The sequence below is a fragment of the Pseudochaenichthys georgianus genome, chromosome 1 (genome assembly GCF_902827115.2).
Source record: "Pseudochaenichthys georgianus chromosome 1, fPseGeo1.2, whole genome shotgun sequence".
Taxonomy (NCBI): Eukaryota; Metazoa; Chordata; class Actinopteri; order Perciformes; family Channichthyidae; genus Pseudochaenichthys; species Pseudochaenichthys georgianus.
The window spans coordinates 16,904,830-16,928,488 of NC_047503.1; the positions used below are offsets into that span (position 1 = coordinate 16,904,830).

Here is a 23,659-nt window from a genome sequence, read left to right on the forward strand (position 1 = left end):
GAAGTGTAAAACTGGGTGGAAATGCAACGTTTTTATTCACAGGTGGTATACACACGTCACTGACATTAACAGCTGTGATGCTAACACAGAACAGAGCAAACACTAGTGCAGTTTGGTTGATTTACGTCATAACACACATTATAAGAAAAACCTGTTTTTGATTTCTTCCCTTTCAAATCCACAGTATCCTATGCCTTTTTGCTACAGTTGATTGTTCGACAAATTTCAAAGAAACATGCCGTTTTAAATCACTCGTCTTTAAATAAGGATTCTCCTTAAAACACAGGGAGTTCACTTTGAATGCCCTTTCTTTTTCATTATATCCAAGCAATTTCAAATGTCCTGATGATGTGAAATGCAGCAGATTTGTACAAGCAAGATTCTCAGTCAACGCAGTGCAGTAAATATATATTGCATTTTAAAATCCCTTTCACTGTCTTTAATACAGTGAGGCAACCTGATTTATTTTTGGTGAGTTTTGCTCACTATCAAGTTAAAAAAGTAAATTATCTGTGCAGCCAGAACAAATAAACTTCAGAGCAGACGGCTGGATGTCAAAATCATCAACATTGTATATTTCAGTCAGTGCATAATCGCAATGCCTCTCAATACAACATGCTCTGCTCAGTGGAGCAGCTAATAAGCAAGAAGACCAGAGTGTTTTTCAGTGGTTATTTTTTTAAAGTACTTCAGTGTGAAAGCATTGGTTTGGTTTGATGTTCAAACTAACAATAATTTACTGCATATAGTTTTTTCATAACTTCCCAAAAGACAATTGTGTTACAGTATATACAAGGGATGTTCCAGTTTGGAAAAATTACCTTTTAAAAGAGACATATCATGTTCATGTTCATACTTGTTATTGGGTTTCTACTGGATATACTTGTATATGTCTGAAACGTTTTAGCCCCCGTCTCTTTAAGGACACCTCTTAAACAAAGTACAGTCTACTCTGATTGGCTTATGGTGCAACTTGGTGAAGGTAAGGGGAGCATGGCAGCCCAAAGAGTTTTATTTTACAGTTTTCGGTTGTTAGTCACTCCAGATGCACTCCAGACAAGTACATTATAAGTGTGTTTTTACATGATATGTCCCCTTTAAAACCGGCGGCAGGCAAAATATGTATAATAACAATCACAAAACACAGTATAAAAGGTTTTTTTCTTCATGATTTTTTTGTGAAAAAATAAGCTGTTTCTGCAGGTTGCAGTCAAACAGACTGGTGATCAGGTGATGTTCCTGAGATGAATGTCACACACACAGCTACTGTACACACATTCATACAAAATAATATAACTGTACACTACCAACAACTTTAAATATGGCTCTAGCACATTCTGTGGCGTTTGTCAGAGCTGTGGGTTCTGAACGGCACACAGCGGGGAACACATGGCTGGTTTTAAAGTTAATAAACTGAGAAGCAGTCGGTTTAAACTCTTCAGAGGAGGTTGGACTGCTTCTCTCTCCCACTGTGGCCCGTCATCCCCAAAGCTGCCACTCTGTGCAACCCCAGACCTTGAAGTTTCTCCACCAAGTTCAAACTGAAAGCGTTCCTCCTCCCCTCTTTGTCAGATTGTAATCCTCCACTGTTGTCCCTCTCTGTGAATGGTGAAGGTTCTGCACTGTGGCTGTAGTGCAGGCAGTGGTGAGGATGAGGAGAAGATGAGATGCCACGCTCTCGCAAAAGCTGCAGGAGTCCCAGCGATGAAGTGGTTACATTCGAGGTGGCGGTCCGGCCTCCCGCGCCAACGTGCTGCTGGTGGGATGGCGATGAAGTGTTCACAAGCTCACAGTTCCTACAAGATGGCAGGCCGAAAGAGCGAAGGCTGCAAACAGATACAAAATAACAATAATTAAAAAGAAGATCACAATAAATAAGAAACACGTTTTGTTTGACCTTGCTGTGAGATGGAAAAATGTGATGTTCGTGAGTCAGCTGTGATCAGACAGGATCTGATGGTTATTAGAGACGAGAACCTAGAAAGGTTAAGCGAGATTAAAATGTGGAGTACTACAAACCAGTTAGTGCAGTTAGGAGGAGGAGACGAAATCACAGTGCGTGATGTTATCTTGTTAAACTAACTTGGCACTGTGCCTTTCTCAAAGCATTTAAATCCAGCATTCAGTGTAAACATAACCTTTCCACTCTTACTTTGCCTCGAAGGCGCCTTTTAGAGTTGGAGGAAGAGCCTCGACAGGCGCTTTCTGCCGCTGTGGGGAGTAAAGAACAGTTGGTAAAGGGGGAGAAAAAACAGCATGGAAGACAGGAAACCAGGAGTCATTCAGTGAAGGTCACCCTGCAAACAAAAGTTAAATGAACACAAGTACTTCAAACTCAAATTCAGGGCTTCAGGGGCCCCTATTATGCTTTGGGTTTGTTTCACTTGTCTGTAGTGTGTAGGTTTGTGTGCATGTAAATGGTCTGCAAAGGTTAAAATCCCAAATGTCACTATGTAACACTCGCACTTCTATTGGTTAGCGCTCCAACACATTGTATGTGATAGGCAAAGGGGCGGGACATCACACCTCAAGCGATCTTGAGGTTATGAAAGGCACTATATAAATTCAAGTTATTATTATTATTATTATTATCTCTTAGAGATAGACCAATCACAACAGAGCCATCCAGCTAACCAAACTCTAGTTCAGGTACATTAAAGAATGGAGACATACAAAAAAACATTGAGAAAAATAGCAAAAGAGAGCCCCTTTAAGAAACACACACAAACAACACAGCACGCTTAAGAAAAACACAAAGTCACTAATACAGCACATCACAGTATGTATATTCTTACCTAGTGGAGAAGGAGGACATGAGGAGGGAGGGTTGGAGGACTTGGCAGGTGGTTGTTAGATGTGAGGGGGGGGTCTGAGGGAGTTTGGATGGAGAGGCTGCGAGGTCATGGAGGGAGAAAAGGCACATTATACTACACGTGAAAAGGATGTTCAATGAGAAACTACGAGAGCTAATCAGCTGAAAGTTACACTACAATTAAAAGGGGAGCACAGTTTAAAAATGAAGGAGAAAAAGCCATGGATTTGAAGGGGATTGATGCAGTTGTTAGTAGTGTGTGTGTGGTGTGTTTGGGGGTCGTACCCATGCCATGTGCTCCGGAGAGCTGCGACAGGTCAGGCTCGTCCTCCTCCAGGTCGTTCAGACTGTAGACGTGCTGTATGTCCACTTCCAGCTCCCTGAAGTCCTTCGTCAGGACGCCGGGGCGGGGGTGCAGGATGCCCCCCAGGTTGGGTTTGGCCAACTGCTGCCACTGGTGCAGAGTCACCGAGCCTGAGGAGAGTCAGAGAGGACGGAGCAGGAAGCATGTTAGCACATCATTTTATATTTGTACGTTGTTGCTCGATCTATGTTGCTTACCTTATATTGCTTATTTTGTTTGCTTGTTTACTTTTTTTCATTATGCTTATAATTCTTATCCAGGTAATATTTTTCCAGTAAGCCAGACGATTTTGTGTGTGTTGTTTCAGAGAGAAGATTTTTAGATTTTAGGCCTAGTTTTGTTATATTTATCTATTTTATTTGGCACAATCTCCTTTGTCTTCACCTCCCCCTCACTTAAAGAATATGTGTTGACATTCTTTTCTTTTTCACTTTCACCCTGACTCCCTTAACTGTATGGGTTGTAGGGCTGTGCAATTAATCGTATTTTAATCGCGATTACGATTATGGCTTGCAACGATTATGAAAACAGCATAATTGCTTTCGCCCCTCCCTAAAAGCCCACTCGGCCACGTGGGAGTGACATGTGTTGTGAGTGTTCAGCGCGAGCGAAGATGTCAGAACAAGAGCAGCAACTCGTTAAAAAGAAGGGTACAACTATTTCCACTATTTGCAAGTACTTTGTCATTACATTTAACATCGCTAAAGATATGTGCCCAGTTAGCACTGTTAGCAACCAGGGCTAAGCAACTTGTCAACACGTTGGACAAGCATTACGCGATGCCGTCTCGGTATTATTTCAGCAGGTCTGCGCTGCCTGCACTATATGACAAATGCCGTGGGGAAGTTGAGAGAGATGTGGCTTCAGCTGACTACTTTGCTACCATAACAGACCTATGGTCTAGCCGAGGGGTGCCCAACCAGTCGATCGCGAGATGTGTCTAAAAATAGAACAACAATATTCTGTTTTATCGTTAATGTCCTGTAACATAATCTTCCTGTGCCAGAATAATGCACTTGAACGCATCACAGCTTTGTGATTGGCCGGCGTCACCCGATGTGCGTGGCTGAGGGTCTTCAGTCCAGGTGGCAATATTGTCACCTGCCTGCGCTCATCTCTGAAACCAGACCATGTAAACAGGCTGGTGTTTCTTGCAAAAAATCTTTAAGAGATGACATGAGCAGCCCTACCAGCATTTGCCATGGTGGCCAAAACATTTTTATTTGGTCTTAACATGGTTCAACATTTATTTCCTGTTACTTCTGGACCATGACGGTTGGCCAGCCTTCAACGTTTAACTGAGTGGAATATGTTGAATATGTTTTACCAAAATGTTGGCTATATGTTCAGCAGGTTGTGACAGTGCACTGCATCATATTTGATTTAATTTATCTTGGTCTAATTTATTTTTATTTATCATATTAATAATATATGTTTAGTATGGTTTTGGAAGTGTGCTCCAACATATTTGTTGATCTTGTTTATTGGTAAAATATTATTTGTTTTAAAGTTCAATAAATGGCCAATGAATAATCGTCAAAATAATCGTGATATCAATTATTGACCTAAATAATCGTGATTAGGATTTTTGCCATAATCGCACAGCCCTAGGTTGTTGTGTGTTACTGTCTCTATTTCCCTCTATCATTTAATGGGGATGTAACACAAATCTTTCATGTACATTTTATTTTTTTAACTAGTTTAAAAAAAAAGTTTATTGTTAATGTATAGCATGGGTAAAAATATCATATATTTTTGCTAGCATTTTTTCTTTGTCCCTACACTTTTGTTGTATGTGTTACTGCAACCATCTAATGTTAACTACCTTTTGGTGACATCATCAAATATAGATACATATCATATGATAAATAGTTTTACTTTTGTATGGAGTAATTTAACTATTGTTTGTTTCCCTTTTTCTTTAAAGAAAACATTTGATTTGTAAGAGCAGGGCACATTTGAACCTGTGGTTTTAGTTTAGTATCACAGACTTCAACAATGAGCATTGATTGTCTTGATGTATTTTTATTTTTTACCAGTACATTTCTGTGCTACATTTTGACTCCACACAAGCTGGAATAAACTCCAAGAGACTGACACGACGCTGCGTCAAGCTGAAGTGTTTACCTTCCAGTGGTTTGACGATCTGCAGGCGGTCGGGCAGGTAGGACCTGGATCCTCCTGAGGAGCCACACGAGTGCCGGGAGCTGCCGTTGGAGTAGTTGGTGCCGGTGGAGGTGGCCGGGCTGGAGACCAGGCTGTCGTTGGGCGTCAGGAAGCCGCTGGAGCCCTCGGCCTCCTCGCAGTCCGCTGCCAGGGCGTGGAGTTTCCGCTCACGCTCTACGTCGAAGAACGGCCGCTCAGAGGAGTGGCTCTGCTGGCGGGCCGACAGGCTGCGCAGGGCGGCCTCCAGGTCCTGACCCCCGGGGGTGCCCGGCTGGCCCAGGCGCTTCGGCCCTCTCCCACTGCAGGGAATATATTGGTTCATTTGGTTAACATAATCTATGACTTTGAATGTTTGCCAACAACCAGTTTGTATATGACCCAGACAAGAGGCTGACGTCATTTAACTGTGACCATATCGACATATTGAAGAATAAAGTTTAAATATAGGTTAAAAGACGATAACTCCAAAGAGGACACAAAATATTACACTTATTTTTTTCATTGCTTTGCGTTAATTTACAACGACAGGACGTCGGCAAAAGAAACAAGGGGATATTTTAGATTTAATGAAATGTTTATTATAAACAGAATTTTTTTTAACTACATTTCAACAGTTTTAATTTAATAAAACTTATAAAAATTGCCAAGACTTTTAGTGAACATTTAAAAGTAGCAGTCATTACACATTCAAGGACAGTGAATTCATATTATAAAAACATCTTAACATCAAGGAGGTTTCTAAAAATATGAAATATGCATATAAAATGATTATATTTAGATCTGTAATTTTCCATTTGATGTAACACTATGCACTTAAACACACCTGTTGTCTTCTTTCTGAGCATTGTTGCAGTTTGGCTTGTCCTCCAGGGTGAGGCTGATGTTGTCGGAGCCGTAGTAGCTGGTCCTGGGGGTGCTGGTGCAGCTGGCGCGAACCGACAGCGGGCTGGAGCCGGGCAGCCCGGGGGAGGGGCAGCGAGACCGCAGTCTCATCGCAACCTTGTTCACCACCTTCACTGTTTCAAACACACGCCACGGGTGGGTCCTGAGAGGAGAAACAGGGCATGAGTGGGCATGGAAAGTTCTAACACAATCTACATGATTTAATTCAGCTGCTAACCTGTTAGATAAAATGTGTCATTGTATTTTTTCAAGATGCAGTAGGCAATCAGAATAAGAATAAAGGTGTATTGCCTTATGGGTTTTGATAACAAGAATTAGTTTTGGAGTATTGGTGCATAAATAAACACGGAAAAAAAGAAAATTGGGAAATACAAGGGAATACTGAAAAAGAAAAACACTGTCAAAAATATTATGACATCCTCTACTGTGACATGTCTCAATTCTTTAATGTTCAAAAAGCTCTCTTTTCTCATAATCCGAACTCTGAGTCTTTATATGATTTGTTACAGTTCAGCTTATTGAAAATGTATTTTCAAAGATGTCAAAAAGTTGACAGTTTCCTGGCCACCTAAACAATCAACCCAAAAAACACCTCATCATATTTTCATTTGAATGTTCATAAACCCTTATTGGTGCAGGGAATTACTTTGGAAGAACAGAAAAACACACATTTGGAAATGTCTAATTTGAAACAACCCGAACTGTAAACTTGTGTCCATCACTAATATAAGGATGATAAAAGGACCTCATAAAAAACATAAAATGTCAGACTGACCTGTACTCTGAGGGTGCGGGGGTGTCCAGGCCTTTGCGGAAGGTGCCCTCAATCTCGGCTGCCAGAGAGTCCATGGGGAGGACGGAGGCCAGCGCGGTGTAGCGCTGCACTGTGCTGTTGGGGAGGCTCTTATTCCGCAGGTTCTTGATGTCCTCTCGGGCCTCGCAGAGCATGTCCTCACACTGTGAGTACTTGTCCCGCAGGTCCTTGAGCTGCAGACAAGGGGAGACATTTCTGTCAAACTGCAGTACAAGAAGAACATCTATTCACAGCAACAGAGCTGAAATATTTACATTATTAATGCTTTCAGTAGGCTTCTGTAAAGATGTACATTAACAGGTCTGTGTGGGGACACGGAGAAAGGGTTTCTGGGTAAACATGTGAAGGCTTTAGAGTAGATTATGTCAAATCTAACCATTATTGTGGTGTGATCTTAAGGTAGACATTAAGTTTTAGTTATAACAAAGTTTATAAAAGGGTATAAACAGCACCTCAGTGTACATGCATTCCCCCTTATTATCCCTGTCTCTTTCTAACAAACTTTAACCTTGGCTCAAAGCTTCCAGAACATTTATTACAGCGCTCCTCCCAGTTTCCACAGAAAGCGGGTGTAGTAAAGACAGTGAGTTTTCCATCAGGTTGGCAATTTGTTAAACCTTTCTGTCAACAGCCTGTCGGTCAGCACGAGTGACTGCTGAGTGACAAATGAGTTTGTCAGAAGCATTTAAGTTGGGCTGACATCCAACAAAGAAAAACAAACCATTCGCTAGTTTTTTTTCAATAAATTGCAGTTTGCCTCTTGCATATTCTGTACACACTGTAAAACGCCCCCTAAGACAAGTGTGATATTGGGCTATATAAATACAATTTCATTGATTGATTGATTGTCCACTTGTGTCTCATAGGTGCGCTCCGATGCCTAAATAAATAGCTCTACACCCCTGGCCAAAATGTCTTTAAAATGAAGTCTGAGTTTAAAATATAACTCAATTAATTCCTTAACTGTCATTTTCACATATAAATATAACAGTCTGCAATGAACTGGTGTTCTCCTGTGCGTGCCACCTCCTCCTTTGCACACTGGTAACCTTCGTGTGAGCAAGAGAACAACTTTTCTTTGTCTCCTTAGCGGCTCTGTAGAAAGGAGAGGGATCCTACTCTAAATATGTTGTCAAAGTGATTATAAGTGTCTTCTATTGCCTCTGATTGAAGATTTAGCTGGCTCTCACGGGAGGCACTCAGGTGTTGGTTCAGCTCCTCATTTTCATGTGTGATCTAGAGGGACAGGAGGAAGAGAGTCAGCAGAGCTTTACAGTGATTAGACGCCATTGATCCAGAACACAGGAGCGTCTCTCACCCCTTTGCAGCGAGCCTGCAGGTCCACGGCCTGAGCGAGCAGCGAGCTGATCTCCTCCTGCTGCCGGAAGAAGTCCTCCACTTTCCGCGCCAGCTCCTCTGACAGGTCCACCACCTGCTTATTGACGGATGCTGAAACACACAAGGCCTAATAAATACACCTGTAGCTAGTGTGTTATTTAAAACATTGAAAGAAGGCTTGAACACTTACAGAGTTCTTCCACACACACCATCATCAGCTCCTGCTCTTGCTCCTCGTAGTTGGTCGTCTCTGTTGTGAGATCACTGGCCTGAAATAATGACATCATCAAATGATCATACTTTTCACGCTAACGAAATGTTTTGTTAAACTGTAAAAACGTTTTGTAAGTGTATTTATTAGGGATGTAACGATATATCGGATATCGCGGTAAGTAAATGTCTCAATACCGTAGTGAGACTGACAAAATATACCGCGATTTATTTATTTAAAAAAATATATATATGTTTAAACCTTTATTCAACCAGATGGTCCCATTGAGATCATCAATCTCTTTTTCAAGGGAGACCTGTCCAACATGGCAGCAAGTAGGTTACAACATGAACATAAAACAACAGATAACACAAAAGGACATCGTATTTACAGGGCTACATGTACAGACCTAGAGACATTGACAAGTACCAACAGTATATTTACATCTCGCCCTGTCAATAAGCCTCACCTTCTTGGCAAAAACTGTATTGTTTTTGAAGTGGTGGAGAGACAATGCACAGTTTGACCCACTGCTGTCACCCATGGCCAAAGCATATCTCTCTGTCCCAGCAACATCAGTACCAAGCAAGAGAGTTTTTTCCACAGCAGGGGATATTGTAAACGCCCAAACATCCCAGCTTCTACCTCGAAATGTGGACATGCTCATATTCCTAAAGGATAACCTTGATGATGCCGAGTGAGTGAGTTAGAGTTGAGTTACTTGAAAAACTAAAGTGAAACTTGATTTATTCTATTGCAGGGTCTGATTATTATATTGTTGACACTTTAAAATACTACTATCCTACTAAAATGCTGTACAAATCAGATTTATTATTTAATAAAGAAAAAAATTCAAGTAACAAAAAAAAAAATGACAAAAATAATTCACATTTTTTTCTTTATCTTTCAATATCGCGATATATATCGTACTGTCGACTTTTTATCGCGATATTATCATACCGTGAGTTTTTGGTACCGTTACATCCCTAGTATTTATCCGTGTTTTTACAAGTTCTACATCCTTTTAATGCAGTATGCAATCTTAAATAAGATTGCATACTGCATTTCAAGCAGTTTCTGAAAATAAATCTTACAGTGGAGGAATATGTGCTGGGTGTATAAACTAAATGAAGTCAGTTGTTCATAAAACGATGTATATTACATTAGCATTTAAAAGTCAATGAAAAGCACCCAGTGTGTATGTTCCTGTTATCTCAGTGTCACACACCTCTGTTCGCAGCATGCGGTTCTCGTCCTCCAGACCCTTCAGTTTCTGATGCAGGAAGTCGTAGTGGACCAAGTTGGTGAGAGAAGTGCATGACTCATTTCTTTTTATCCTACAAGGAAAGAAACATGTGTTTGCATTAGATATCTTGACAATCATTGTTTAAAGATTGTTTAATAAATATATTTGTTTCACTCAATTATTTAAAAATTAACTTAATACTGCTGCTGCAATGAGAAGAAATGGACAGAGAACAATAATGAATAGAGATAATGATTAACTGCTGATGGGAAAGAGTGTTTGCTGAGCTGGAAACATTTAAAGAGGATCAGAGGGGATGTTCTGATCTATGTTTACTTTCAAAGACTCAAACCATTACCACGTTCTTTTTCAATGATTATAATAGAAAGGATGGAATTCTTTTGTGAATCAATATGAGTTTTCATTACGACACAAATGATTTTTATTTTGTTCATTATATGAGAAAAACGAGGATAGTGTAGTAAAGCACATCTTGTCAGCTGTTTGAAATTGTTTATTAAGAAACTAATAACACATTTTAGTCAAAGGCCCAATAAGCACTATGTGTGTGTGTGTGTGTGTGTGTGTGCGCGTGTGTGTGCGTGCGTGCGTGCGTGCGTGTACCCACGGGGAACGTGATTCAGCGTTCTCGATCTCCTCGGTGCTCGCATAGAACTGAAGGAGGTCGTCTCTCATTGTCAGCTCATGGCGAAGTTGAGCAATCTTGAAATACAATATTTAATTATTGTTAACTGTACCACACCACATTCATAACAAAAGCGTCTGTGTGTTTCAGTGGGTGTCAAACTTGTTACACATGTGTTTACCTCTTCCTTTGCTATTTCCAGCTGCTCATCCAGCATTTCATTGCGTGCAGTTATTTCTTGGTTCTGTTTCAGCAGGGATTGACCGATCCGCGCCGCTAGCTCGAGATCCCGCTCTTTCTGCAAAGTGATGCAACATTTCATATTATTTTAGGGAACAATGCATGATGGCAAAGCAGATCTTCATTTGTTCATAATGTGGGAGATAGAAAACCAGCGTTTTGGCACGGAGGCATAAAACTGTTATCCTCTATAATCCCGTTCATCTGCTGTGTGTCTCACCTCCTCCAGCAGGTGAGTGACCGCCTTGATGTCATGATATGTCTTGGTGACCTGGCCCACTCTGTCCGAGCACAGCACTGAGGGAGGAGAGGGGGGAGGAGAGGGGGGAGGAGAGGGGGGAGGAGGGAGAGAGGGATTTTATGAATGGAGGAAGAGCAGTAAGCACACAAAGGATACTTAACAACAAAGCCTTGCTGTCTGCATAGGCTCCAATTCAGTTTTTAGTTGTATTACGACAATAAAAAAATGATTAGCACATTCACAGATTAAAGTTTAATTTGTTTGCCGCTTAAAATGTTATTTAAAAATATACCGCTGTTTCTAACCATTTCGCCAAATCACATCCCAACATGTATCTTTCTCTTTAAATTATTATTTTTTTCCAGTCTTCAATTGAATTTCTGAAAGCACTGCTCTAACGGAACGGACTAGGTCTATAATGTAGATTTTTAGATGATGTAAACAAATGAATAAACAGATCCCAGCCTTGTCACACATATCCTTTTCCAGTGTGTATATTTCCACACACAGCCTGCAAACAGCACATTCTGTGTGAATGAGAGCCTCGACTACATCTTGTTTCTTTGTTAAGTTTCCTCCGCTACAGACCACAACCTGTCCATGCGGTCAGCCAGATACTGATCCTCTTAGCTTGATCCCTTTTAGCCCAGATAAGAGGGCAATAAAGACCTCGTTCTCCTGGATACCGATATAGCTCATCAGGAGATGCTGCCGGTGGCTGAACTGATGAAGTGTTCGTGCCAGCAGGACACGTACAGCATGGAGGGGATAACAGAGGCTGGCTATTGGCCTGCCACTTTGTTTACATCCTGGAGAATGCTGTGTTTGGGTCCACTTCAAAGTCAATAATGGTGAAGCTCTGAAAACTTTTCATTTGCTCGTAATCTGTTTATTTCACAAAAGATTTCAGTAATAAACTATAAGCACTGCGTTATCATTTTGTGTTCCTTTTTTATACTTCTCACAATTGTAGGTTTTGTGTATTGTTTAAGACTGTGTGTAAAATGTGCCTGGACTAGTGTGCAATTCTGAATGACACTAATCTGAAATCAGTTGTGTGACCTTACTTTGGTGGTAGGCTAGCTCGACTAAAGATATGGGAAGTTGCCATGCCGCAAAGTAATCAGATTGAGGTGCTTGAATTTGGCCGGAGAAACCGTGATTGGGCGGCGTCTTATCAGACTAATGGAAAGAACCTTGGGCTGCACAGTATAACGTAGCTGTATCATGAATTATATACACGGAAATCATGTCCATCAGTCGGTGGTGATTAACGGGCAGGTAGAGGTCATGTTTCCATCTGTACTTAGCAGATTAAAGAGAAAAGCAAAAAGGTTTCACAGGTGATGGTGAGACCATTTTAACTCATTAAACTAATCACTAGGCTAAGGCTTTGCCAGACACATGTCAGGAAGGATACATGGGATACACTAATGCAGAAGTATAGTCTGGGACACCAATATCTTAAAACTGACTATTTCATTAATGTAATTTACTTCAACACTGAATGTGAAATAGAAAGACGAATCCTGGACCACCTAAACTGCCTCCAAGATGAAGGACTTTTACAGTATATTGTCATTCCAACTTATTCAATTAAATCATAAAATAAAAGATCTTGCCAAATATGATAGTCACATTGACTCTTACACTCTAAAATCTTTCTTAATCTTTGAGCTAAAAGGAGGAGAAATCCCTGATGTTCTCAGAAAAAAAAGGATATTTGAACATTTATAATTATCTAACAAATCAACTGCCAACAAGGATCTTGTCATCTGCTTCAAGGCAATAAGTGTTTGTTTAGCAGTATTTTCTCAACAACTGCTATTCCGTCAACTTCCTCCTTGGCTGGTGTTTTAGCTGAAACCCTAATAAGTGCAGTTTTGAGCGTGAGCTCTTGAGGTGGTCTGAAAATATGTATTAGCATAGTTGTACGTACACACTGACGTGTATTGAGGGTGGCCCCCTATATGAACTGTTAGAGCAGCAAACAACATGACGGCTACAGCTGTCTCCATCGAGACCTGAGATACAGGTCTAGAGGACCTTTTTGTCATTTTCTTGACAGCTGTTCATCTGATGTGCTTCACATTGGGTGGGTTGATTGAGTGTTCTCTGCCTCTTTTGTTTTTGACTGATTCATATCCAAGTCTGGCTAACCACTAAAAGGCTGAGTGCACTGCAACATCATGTTAGCAGATACAATACTTTTACATTATCCTGTTAGTATTTTTTATTTTTAGGCTTTAATGACCATCTATTGTTGGTATTTTGCCCTACTTTTTCGTGTCCATTGCGAACATTTAACGACAGAAGTAAGAATTGATGTCTGATGCTGTTTGTATTGATTATATTGTATATTTTGTTGTGGAAAATCTCAAAAAACAGATTGTTTAAAAAATGCGTATGTACCGTTGGGATTTACAGCTCGACTCTAAATTAATTAAATCATAGATAGATATATATATATATATATATATATAAAAAAGGTACAATAGAAGTACAGTTCTCACATAATCCTAATCAACAACAGTGTAAACATGTCTATTTCTGATCATTACCATTGACTAAATGACTTTGAAACAGACTATTAATAAACATTAACTACAGCCTAAATAACACGTAACTGGTTGTGTGATTGCCAAAATACATTATATAAATGAACAATGGTTAATCAGATAATAGACTACTTCCTCAAATCCTCTTGTACTTAAAGTGGATTGAAGCAGCAGCTGGACGGTCAGCGGGGCGCACACACACACACACACACACACACACACACACACACACACACACACACACACACACACACACACACACACACACACACACACACACACACACACACACACACACACACACACACACACACACACACACACACACACACACACACACACACACACACACACACACACACACACACACACACACACACACACACACACACACACACACACACACACACACACACACACACACACAAAGATCCAGTTCACTACTAAGTCATTCAAATCTTGAGAAAATGCAGTTTAGTCATATACCATACAATTGTATTTTATTATTTCAAGTTAGTCAAAATAGTTTATTGAATGTCTTATTTGCACTTAAATGAATGAACTGTACATCCACAAAGACTCAACTCAGTAAATAACTGTATATCTATTTCCTTTTGACCCGACTGCCCTGGAGAGCATAGAGCAGATCAAGGGAATGGATGCTGCTTTGCCAGCTATAGGTTTTAGGGTTTGAGTTAAGCTAAATCCAGGCAGCTACCCTGAACGGCAGGCCTAATAGTGTACATAGTGGATGAACTCTGCTGAGCTACGTATACTTATGACGTCTGTTATGTCGTGGGGACCAGACAGGCAAAGAGCGTTATGAACAAGATTCACATTGATCCCATATTGATCCCTACTGTTGTGAAAGGGCAAACTTGAACAAAACTGGCAGGAGCTAACATTTAACTCACAGCCTTCTAGTTTAATCGGTAATGATTTAAGTATAATTTAAGAGTGAACAGTCTACAGATTTCATAATGATAACATTAATCTCACTATAAACAATGAGTAGTTTTGTGTCCGATCTATTACAATTAGGTTTCAAATTAAAGCTGGATTTGAGCAAAAAGATCATAAACACACAACAAAGCACTTGGAAACAATGTGTCCAACAGAAACAAGTGAAGTATATGTGCACTAAAAACACAGCTCCAGCAAACATGTAGAGTCTCTGTGTTGGAATTCAACACATACAGTTAGAGATTGAGATTCAAGAAGAATGGGGTGAGCTGTATATCCAATTTAAAGTCTCATTGCACAACAGAGGCCACACATTGGTTTGTTTGGGTGTCCTGTATGTCTGGATTGGTGCCCGTGTCGCAGTGTTCGGGTGCCAACCACGTGCCCATTTAGAGAAAGAATGCCTGGTAAAGAGGAGCGATAGAGGAGGCTTTTCACAAATGTATGACATGCATGAGAAGCAGCATAGATAATGTACCGACACTCTGTGTTCTTCAGAATAGGGTTTGGGAACATTTAACAGTGGTGCATTCAAGAGCAATCAGGTCATTCAATCATTCTCATTTGTCCAATTTGATTCTCGTTTCTCAGGATTTCCAAAATTAAGATCTCAGGTTCAAACCTTGTCAGAGAAACTGGAAGCATTCAAATACGATTCCCTAGTTCTATGGCTTTGACCTCCATATACTAAAAACAAAGAAAAACACAAAATGTTCAATGCTGCCAATGACAACTGCTGACATGTACACAGAGATGGTTGTGCTGCTGCAGCGCGCACACACACACACACACGCACACACACACACACACACACACACACACACACACACACACACACACACACACGATCAGTGACCTTCACCACACTGAATGTATTTACAAAACTTTACCCGTCTCAGAGCACTTTCATGTTAAGCTAAAAAGGAGTGTTGTGAAAAGAGCTGCAGAAAAAACGCCTTTTGTCGGATGTTAATCATGACTTGTATGTTGCACCTTCAATGACATCACTGCAGAACATCCAGTGCACTATAAAGTATCTAGCACTTAGATAACACAGATCTTGACAACGCAATGTAGGACAAAAAAACACCAGACAGCAGCATTTTACCTGCAGATTAGAATAATTATTAACCATGACTCTTTACATAGTATTTTATGTAACTTCCTCTCTAAGCATGTAAGTCTCTTGTGCATGTCAGCTGCTTTTCCCTGTCGTCTGCATCATCACGCACCACCAACTAATCTCACCTTGTGTCACCTCCCGGCAAAGGATGTCCTTGTTGTTGTTATTATTATTGTTATTGCTGTTAAGACATGTCTTGTCCACGTCCACTACTTCATTCACAAGACTAGAAATGCTCTTGTCTTCTTCCTCCACCTCGGATGCAGAGGAACTCCACACCTCCATGGTGATCGGAGAAAAAGTGTCCTTCGCCTCTCCGTCCATCGGTTAAATAAATCCCTTCTTCTTCAGATAAATTACTGTGAATATCCTGCGCTGTCACACACCAGCTGTGTCTGCGGCATGATTCTGCTGGCCTGTGTGTTTTGGTACAAACCAGCCTACGTGAGGGAGTGTGTGTGTGTACCTGTGTGTTCCTGTGTGTGTGAGAGAATCTGAGCTGCTGCATGTTAATATTTAATCCCTCAGACTGTACCGGCCATCTGTCGTCATGACTACCTTCGTTCACCTGGCCACGTTGGACTACCGGGTAAGAAAAGAGGGGAGGAAGAGGAGGGGGGTTGAAGGAGGAAGACAAATCTCAACCCCAAGCCATAAAAGCCGATATTGATCACCAGGGTCATTGAGATAAGTATAGTCAGCTGCATTTGAAACAATTATTCAGGATATGGATGCTGATGGAGTTTGAAAGGATACTGCATTAAGCCCACCCACCCCTGAGGATCTGAGGCAGATGGTAGGTTCCGCCCGGGCCAATGGCTGCTCTTGCTCTGAGCACATAGGTAATAGCAGGCACAGAGAGGGCTCTGCTGCTGATGCTGCTGCAGACCGAGCCACACCCACTGTACAGGGGGCTGATGGGAGAAACAGAGGGTATACAGTGAGTCTAGGATTTTAGGGGTTTTGTCTGGGATCATTAATTAATCATCCTGCTATTCATATATTTTTCTTTCTACACTAAAATAGTTATTCAGTAAGTGTTTTAGTCAAATATGATATGGAATTTATTATATTATATATATAAAACAGTGTTTCCCCTAGCATGGAGTCATAGCAGCGGTGCTAAGGCACGTGGGCCCAGTATAATGTGAGCGCGGAGCGCATGGAATTGTTTAGTGTGTGAGCGTGCGAAGTGCGCCACGCCAATTTGTTTCTATGTGTCAGCACAAGAAAGGCTCTTGAGGCCTAGTACCAGGGCCGGTTCTAGCTAATCTGCTGCCCTAGATTTAATATGTAAAGAATAAATGAAAAATGTCTACAAAAGGCAAATACACTACAAAAAACAGAAACTTGTTGACATAGGTCATATCCATCAAAATGGCTTCAAATGTATTCAGTATTGTATGAGCTTGTTTTAATTGGGGGGTGGACGTCACATCCTCTAGGGGGGTCCATTTTAAAGTAAAAGCTTCAATCTGGTGCACTTTGAGCACACAATTACTAGAGACCTGATCTAGGGGGTACAACTCTAAAACACCCATATGAAAAAGATCGGTTTACATTTTAATAATCAAAGTATGTGAACATAACCAATAACCTACCATAGCCAATAACAAATACATGTCACTTATTTTATTTTTGTTGTTCATTCATATCTTATTTGACCTAGTTAACATTTATTTATGCATATTTTTGTATCTCTCCAACTTTAAACGATATTTTTGGTTTACTGTCCTATAGTATACATTGGAATGATTTCAAACCTGTTTTTATTTATCCTAATAATTATAAAGGAGTGCCTTGGAAATATGTGTTTACATAATTTGTGGTCAAAACGTTTGAGACCCACTGAGATAACTTAGACTGAAATTAACTATCTAAACACTCAGAGAGTCCTTTACCTCACTGAGCCTCTCAGTCTGACAGGAGAGCTCTCCTCCACCCTGGTTGTAGAAACATCTACTTCTTATATCCGTTAGCGCAGCTAGCACCAGATTCTAATAACAATAGCGCCGGTACCGGTGCGCCCTCTCTCTCTCTCTCTCTCTCTCTCCCTCACTCGCTCTCTCGCTCCCACGCTCGCACTTTGGCTGTGAGCTGCAGGCGCCTGATAAGCCAACATCCCCCACTTTCATCACTTACAGCGCCTATCGTACAGGGCAAATGGAAAGTGTAACCGGGGTGAAAAGGGTGTTACATTTACTTAATTATGAATGTTACATCAAGGCCGAAAATTAGGATGAGCGCCAACGGTCAAAACATTTGTTTTTCCTCCCAGAGCTGTCAGCGCAGCGCCTCCACAGATCTGGTGCCCTATACCAAAAATCGGCCCTGCCTAGTACATACAGTGGCAATTTCTCAACATTTAGCAAAAATACACCTTTATTGAACATACAGTAACACAAATATTACAAATCCACATAACAAACAATCAAAAATGAAAAAGGGTTGCCACTTATTATTATTTTTTGTTTTTTAGCAGCGGCGCGCATATTTCAGCAGCGGCGCTGCGCCGCCACTATTTGTATATAGGGGAAACACTGTAAAAATATAAATAAACCATATTTGTCATTCTGAGCAATGGAGAGTTGCTTTCTGTGAGCACATAATAGGTAAGTATTCTTCCTAGATTATGAGCGGACCGCAAAGATTGTTTTTCATCTCGATTCAGTTTTATCTAAATACGTCTGCTTTCCAATGAACTTTACAGTGAACTCTGTTCTGCTGCAATGATCCAAAGCCCTTGCCCACACCACTGTCCTATATATACGGGTTTGTCTCCGTCCGTCCGTGACCTAGACACAAGCGTTTCTCTGACAATCAAATATTAATGCCTTCATACATTTTTCACCCAAAACAGATTATTTCAGGTCGAATGCAGCACGCAAGAGTCAGTGCAGACACAACTTTCACCTCTGCAATTTCCCATCCCTACACTCACTCTCTTCCAGCATTTATCCTTTGCAGTATAAAATCTTTGAGAGCAGCATGTGTATGGTTAAAGAGGTGACTTCAAATTCCATTCCAAGAATGGTTTGACTACTTCCAAGTTAAAACACCACTAAAAAGGCTGCAAGATAACAACTCTAGGTAATAAAGAAGTAAAGTCTCAAGTACTTTGCCCACAATAACAAGTAAAGATGTGACAATGAGGCCCCTCCCAGGAATAAAATCAACAATCTGCTCTGATTCAACTTTCTCCAAACATCATTTCACCTCAATCTTTGAAATAGCCCTTATATTAATTATTAACTATTGAACTAGTTACCTCGGGAAACTTGTTACAAAAAACAAGCATAGAAGTACAGTTTAAATAAAGTCTTGATAAAAGCAGCTCAGCCCACTTCTGTTACTCAGTGTGACGATAAGGACCTGAAAACTGAGCGCCGATATCCCGGTCAATAATTGTCTGAGGAAACACCCTGGAAGGTCTTTAGCATTGTTTTTGATCCACAGTGAAATACAGCCCTGCACAATAATCATATAAACAGTTATCAATTATTATAGATCAGACATGCTCTACCCACAGTCTTCCAAGTAAATCTCGTGCTGCGTTTAATCATTTAACCAAACAAGTTAGATCCCTTTGCTCCACTGCATGTCTGACTCAATGTGTGGGTATTTCCCCTGCCCTCATTGTTGTGGTTAAAGGCGTACCATGATGTATGATTAATGAGACGTAGGTGTGGCCCTACACTTTAGCAAAAATGCTTCCATGGAATACTACTTGTTTGTTCGCTTCACATCTAAGGATATTAGGCAAGGCAAGTTTATTTATATAGCACCTTTCAACAGAAGGAAATTCAAAGTGCTTTACAAAAAATGAAAGACATTAGGAAAATGGCATTTAAAATCCAGAAGCCAGTGTAAAGACTTCAGAACAGGAGTGATGTGATCCACTTTCTTAGTGTTAGTGAGGACTCGAGCAGCGGCGTTCTGAATCAGCTGCAGCTTTCTAATAGATGTTTTAGTGAGACCTGTGAAGACACCATTACAGTAGTCGAGTCTACTGAAGATAAAAGCATGGACAAGTTTTTCCAAATCCTGCTGTGACATTAGTTTTTAATCCTATAAATATTATTTAGGTGATAGTAGGCTGATTTAGTCATTGTTTTAATGTGACTGTTGAAACTCAGGTCAGAGTCCATGGCTACACCTAGATTTCTGGCTCTGTTGTTTTGTATGGGCTCAGAACAGTCTCATAATACACACATGCACACAGAAGGATTCACACTTGTATTTCATGATCCGCAAAAGGATTCAAACTTGTATTTCCGGATCCACACTTGTGTTTTTCATTGCACACACAAATGTGTTCCGTTTCATATACATGTAAATAAAATCCAAATACAGAGAAAAGTTTTACATATGTATTTTTGATCCTCACATATTTGTTTTCCGTTTAAAACCTCTGAACCTGCAAACACAAACCGCTTTCTGTGCACGGATCGCTGTGCATTCGTGTGTGGGTTTTTGAGACTCCCCTGACGGTCAGCCGCTTCGTACTTGTAATTTTTTCTATCCATAGCCAATCAGATGTCTCCTTCAGTCTAAGCCAATCACATAAGCGCGCCCCCACGAGGGTAGATCTCTTGCGTTCATGACACTTCATATAGGCTACGCATTTTGCGCAGTCCGGTCAGCTCGCTAAACAGAGGGCGGAGCATCAGGTGATCATGCAGAGCTGCGTGTCTCCGTCAGACTCAGCAGCTGATCTGATCTCTCTCTCTCAGGTCCGGTTATACTTCACTCGCGTTTATGTCCATATCAATCAGATCCAGCTCTCCTGATCGGCCTTTATAGAGAGCACCGATCAAACTATTAAGAGAGAATATCGGCCGATAATGACCGGCGTTGACAGTTCACTGTCTAGCACTGGCTTCGTAGTGCACTGATCGATTAGGCTAAGCTAACCTGTAGCTGCTCCCTCCACACTCACAACAACTTCATACAGACATAAATAAATCTGTATTCGCCACACAGGAAACACACATTTAAAACGGTTTTGCCTGCCGTTTTTGTGTACACAAGCATTCATCAATGGTTCGGAAAGTGGCGCTGTACCTTAATAATATAAAAGATTGTATTTGCGTGCATTTCCTGTTCGGAAAGTGGCAATGTACTGAGAGTGGAGGTGTCCTGAGATTAGCGCCTGCAGGCAGGCTCCATGGACCTGTCAGCTCCGGACTGCGCAAAATGCGTACATGAAGCGCTACGTCATGAACGCAAGAATTCTACCCTCGTGGACATCTGATTGGCTATCGATAGAAAAAATTACAAGTACGAATCGGCTGACCGTCAGGAGAGTCTCAAAAAACCCACACACGAATGCACAGCGATCCGTGCACAGAAAGCGGTTTGTGTTTGCAGGTTCAGGGGTTTTAAACGGAAAACAAATATGTGAGGATCAAAAATACATATGTAAAACTTTTTTCTGTATTTGGATTTTATTTACATGCATGAAACGGAACACATTTGTGTGTGCATTGAAAAACACAAGTGTGGATCCGGAAATACAAGTTTGAATCCTTTTGCAGATCATGAAATACAAGTGTGAATACTCCTGTGTGCATGTGTGTATTATGAGACTGTTCTGAGCCCATAGTTTTGAACATTGCAGACTGAAGCTCAGCGCTAATTTTTATTCGTTCTGCCTTGGCTCCAAAAACCATTACCTCAGTTTTATCTTTTATCTTTGTTTGTTTAAAGTTCTGACACATCCAATCATTGATTTGTTCAATGCACTTACTCAGTGTTTGAATTGGAGCATAGTCTCCTGGTGAATTTGTTACGTAAATGTGCGTGTCATCCGCATAGCTATGGTAACTTATTTTGTTGTTTTTCATTATCTGAGCCAGCATGTAGATGTTAAAGAGAAGAGGCCCCAAGATGGAGCCTTGAGGAACACCACATGTCATATTTGTCAACTCAGATGTGTATATTAGGCTTTACAGTATAACTCTGTGTTCCCTGCTGTCAGAGGAACATGTGCTTGCTTGAATTATTTATAATTTAAAAGAAATTCCAATTTCTAATAAATCATTTAAATAAACAAATCCTCTGTGCGACAATTTGAAATGGGAAGATGTAAAACTAAAAAGACATACTTTTGCTGGCTGTTAAACCAAAACAATCAACTGGAAAAGTGTTAAAGAGAGAGTTTCATCATTTCATTTTGTGCCTTGACTATGACATGTGACCATGACTCCAATGTTCAAAAAGCTCTTTATTTTTCTCATACTGCCTGTGCTCCAGCACCTCTTTTCACCCTCTGTCTGAAATAGGGTTGCAAAATTCCGGGAATTTTCAAAGATGGACATTTTCAACGGGAATTAACTGGAATAAACTGGAATTTCTTCGGGCAAACCTAAGGCTCTTTGAGCCGGACACAGAGCCATCCTCAACAAGGCTGGACAGTGACACTGAAGAAGAAGACTCAGAGTGTGATGTTGATGAGGCCCAGGAAGAGCCCATTGACTGAAAGGGTTTAGCAAAAATGCAGAGGATTGCTCGAAGGAAGATTTGCATGTTTAATGGGACTTTTTGGAGGGAGAAGGGCTCTTTTCATTTAACATTTTGAATGGGACTTTGTGGATGGGGGGTGCATTTTTGTTCATTTTTTAATGAGTGGGGTTGGGGGGGGATGAGTAACATTTAACACAACATTCCTGTTTTCGTTCTTCAATGAGAACAAATATTTGTTCAATAAAATGATTCAAACTTGTTACAACTACATACATTTTTTTTTTTTTAAATCAGTAGAAATGTCATGTTTTTTTGTTTAATTTTGCATCGAATATTTCCAAGATTCCCCAGCTTAACTTTCCATGGAAACTTTCCAGAAATGTACCGGAAACTTTCCGCCCCTTTGCAACCCTAGTCTGAAACCAGAGCCCAGTCTTCTCTGATTGGTTAGCTGGCAGGCTCTGTTGTGATTGGTCAACTGCTTTCTTAGCCTGTAGCGTACGATGTGTTGGAGCGTTTAGCCAATAGAAGCGCAAGTGTACCTAATAATATAATCTAAACATATCTTCAGTGATGTCATTATGCCACGTACATTAAAAAGAGTGAAATCGGGGGGGAGTTGGGAGAGAAACTCCTTTGCAGTCTATTTACATGCTCCAAAACCTATACCATATACTACTATACAGTACTGTGAAAAACGAACAAAACCAAATTCCCCCTGACCAAATATGTCAAACACTGTGGCTTGGCACGGGTCAGTCTATCCTGATAGGAACATGTAGCATGGCTTGGTACAGCCTATCTAGCATTATGAGGAAGTAGTAGCACAATCACATAAAAAAGGGCAAGGTCATTAAGAGTACTGATACATAAAAAAACTGCTTAAATACACCTGCCATTATGAATTGATCAAACAAAACAGTAAATGGCAATGCATACATGCTACATTTGATCTAAATCACAATATGGTTGTATAAACAATATAATATGGTTTATATTTGTAAGAGGAGAAAATAGTTCAGCCCTACAGTAGATTATGGGTTGAGATTACCATGGTTGAGCCGGAGTCTCTGTTACTGTTATCGCAAAGTTTCCTAACCTTGTCAAATATCATTGCAGAGTAAATATGTCAGAATTGTGCACATTCAGACAGTGTGTTTAATGTTATGCGTCGCTGACCAAACCACTGTTCAACTGGCTTTGTAATTGAAGTGTCAAACTGTGTTGAAATTAGGCTGTATGTACTCTAATCCATTCTTTATAGGGGTCTTTAAAATGACAAGTCGAGCTGATCAACACTAAATTTAAATCTCAGAGCAGATCACAGGATCAAATAAATGGTAGAAATTAGCCCTCATGCACACATCTTCTGTATACAAGCAAGCCTTATAGAAGTCAAGGCAAGGACGCACACAATCTCCCATTCCCCCACAGGTCTAGACACCTATGCATCTAATAATAAACACTTTCTGAGCGGCAGCTGGGATGTGCCGTCTGCAGCGCTGCAGTGGAAACTGTTCAGGAAGCCAAGTGACGGCAGGTTAATCGGCTTGGTGACATTTGACATCT

At 40.6% G+C, this 23,659-nt stretch overlaps 1 protein-coding gene across 3 annotated transcripts; it reads right to left on the reverse strand.

Annotated features, from left to right (window-relative positions):
* Positions 1–16: 16 nt before the first annotated feature.
* Positions 17–16,147, reverse strand: hap1 (huntingtin associated protein 1). 3 transcript variants are annotated; one of them, XM_071206144.1, is made up of 15 exons: positions 15,751–16,147; positions 10,961–11,037; positions 10,682–10,798; positions 10,483–10,577; positions 9,837–9,945; positions 8,588–8,666; positions 8,378–8,508; positions 8,221–8,295; positions 7,021–7,232; positions 6,166–6,387; positions 5,304–5,641; positions 3,098–3,286; positions 2,796–2,892; positions 2,153–2,211; positions 1,738–1,826 (listed from the first exon to the last, which is right to left on the reverse strand). In XM_071206144.1, the coding sequence occupies exons 1-14, from the start codon at positions 15,947–15,949 to the stop codon at positions 2,172–2,174; spliced, it is 1,980 nt and encodes a 659-aa protein (XP_071062245.1). In that variant the 5' UTR covers positions 15,950–16,147; the 3' UTR covers positions 1,738–1,826; positions 2,153–2,171. The 3 variants fall into 3 exon arrangements, with proteins under 3 accessions (XP_071062234.1, XP_071062251.1, XP_071062245.1); XM_071206133.1 differs by lacking the exon at positions 2,153–2,211 and having other exon boundaries at positions 17–1,826; XM_071206150.1 differs by lacking the exons at positions 2,153–2,211; positions 2,796–2,892 and having other exon boundaries at positions 1,684–1,826.
* Positions 16,148–23,659: the final 7,512 nt, after the last annotated feature.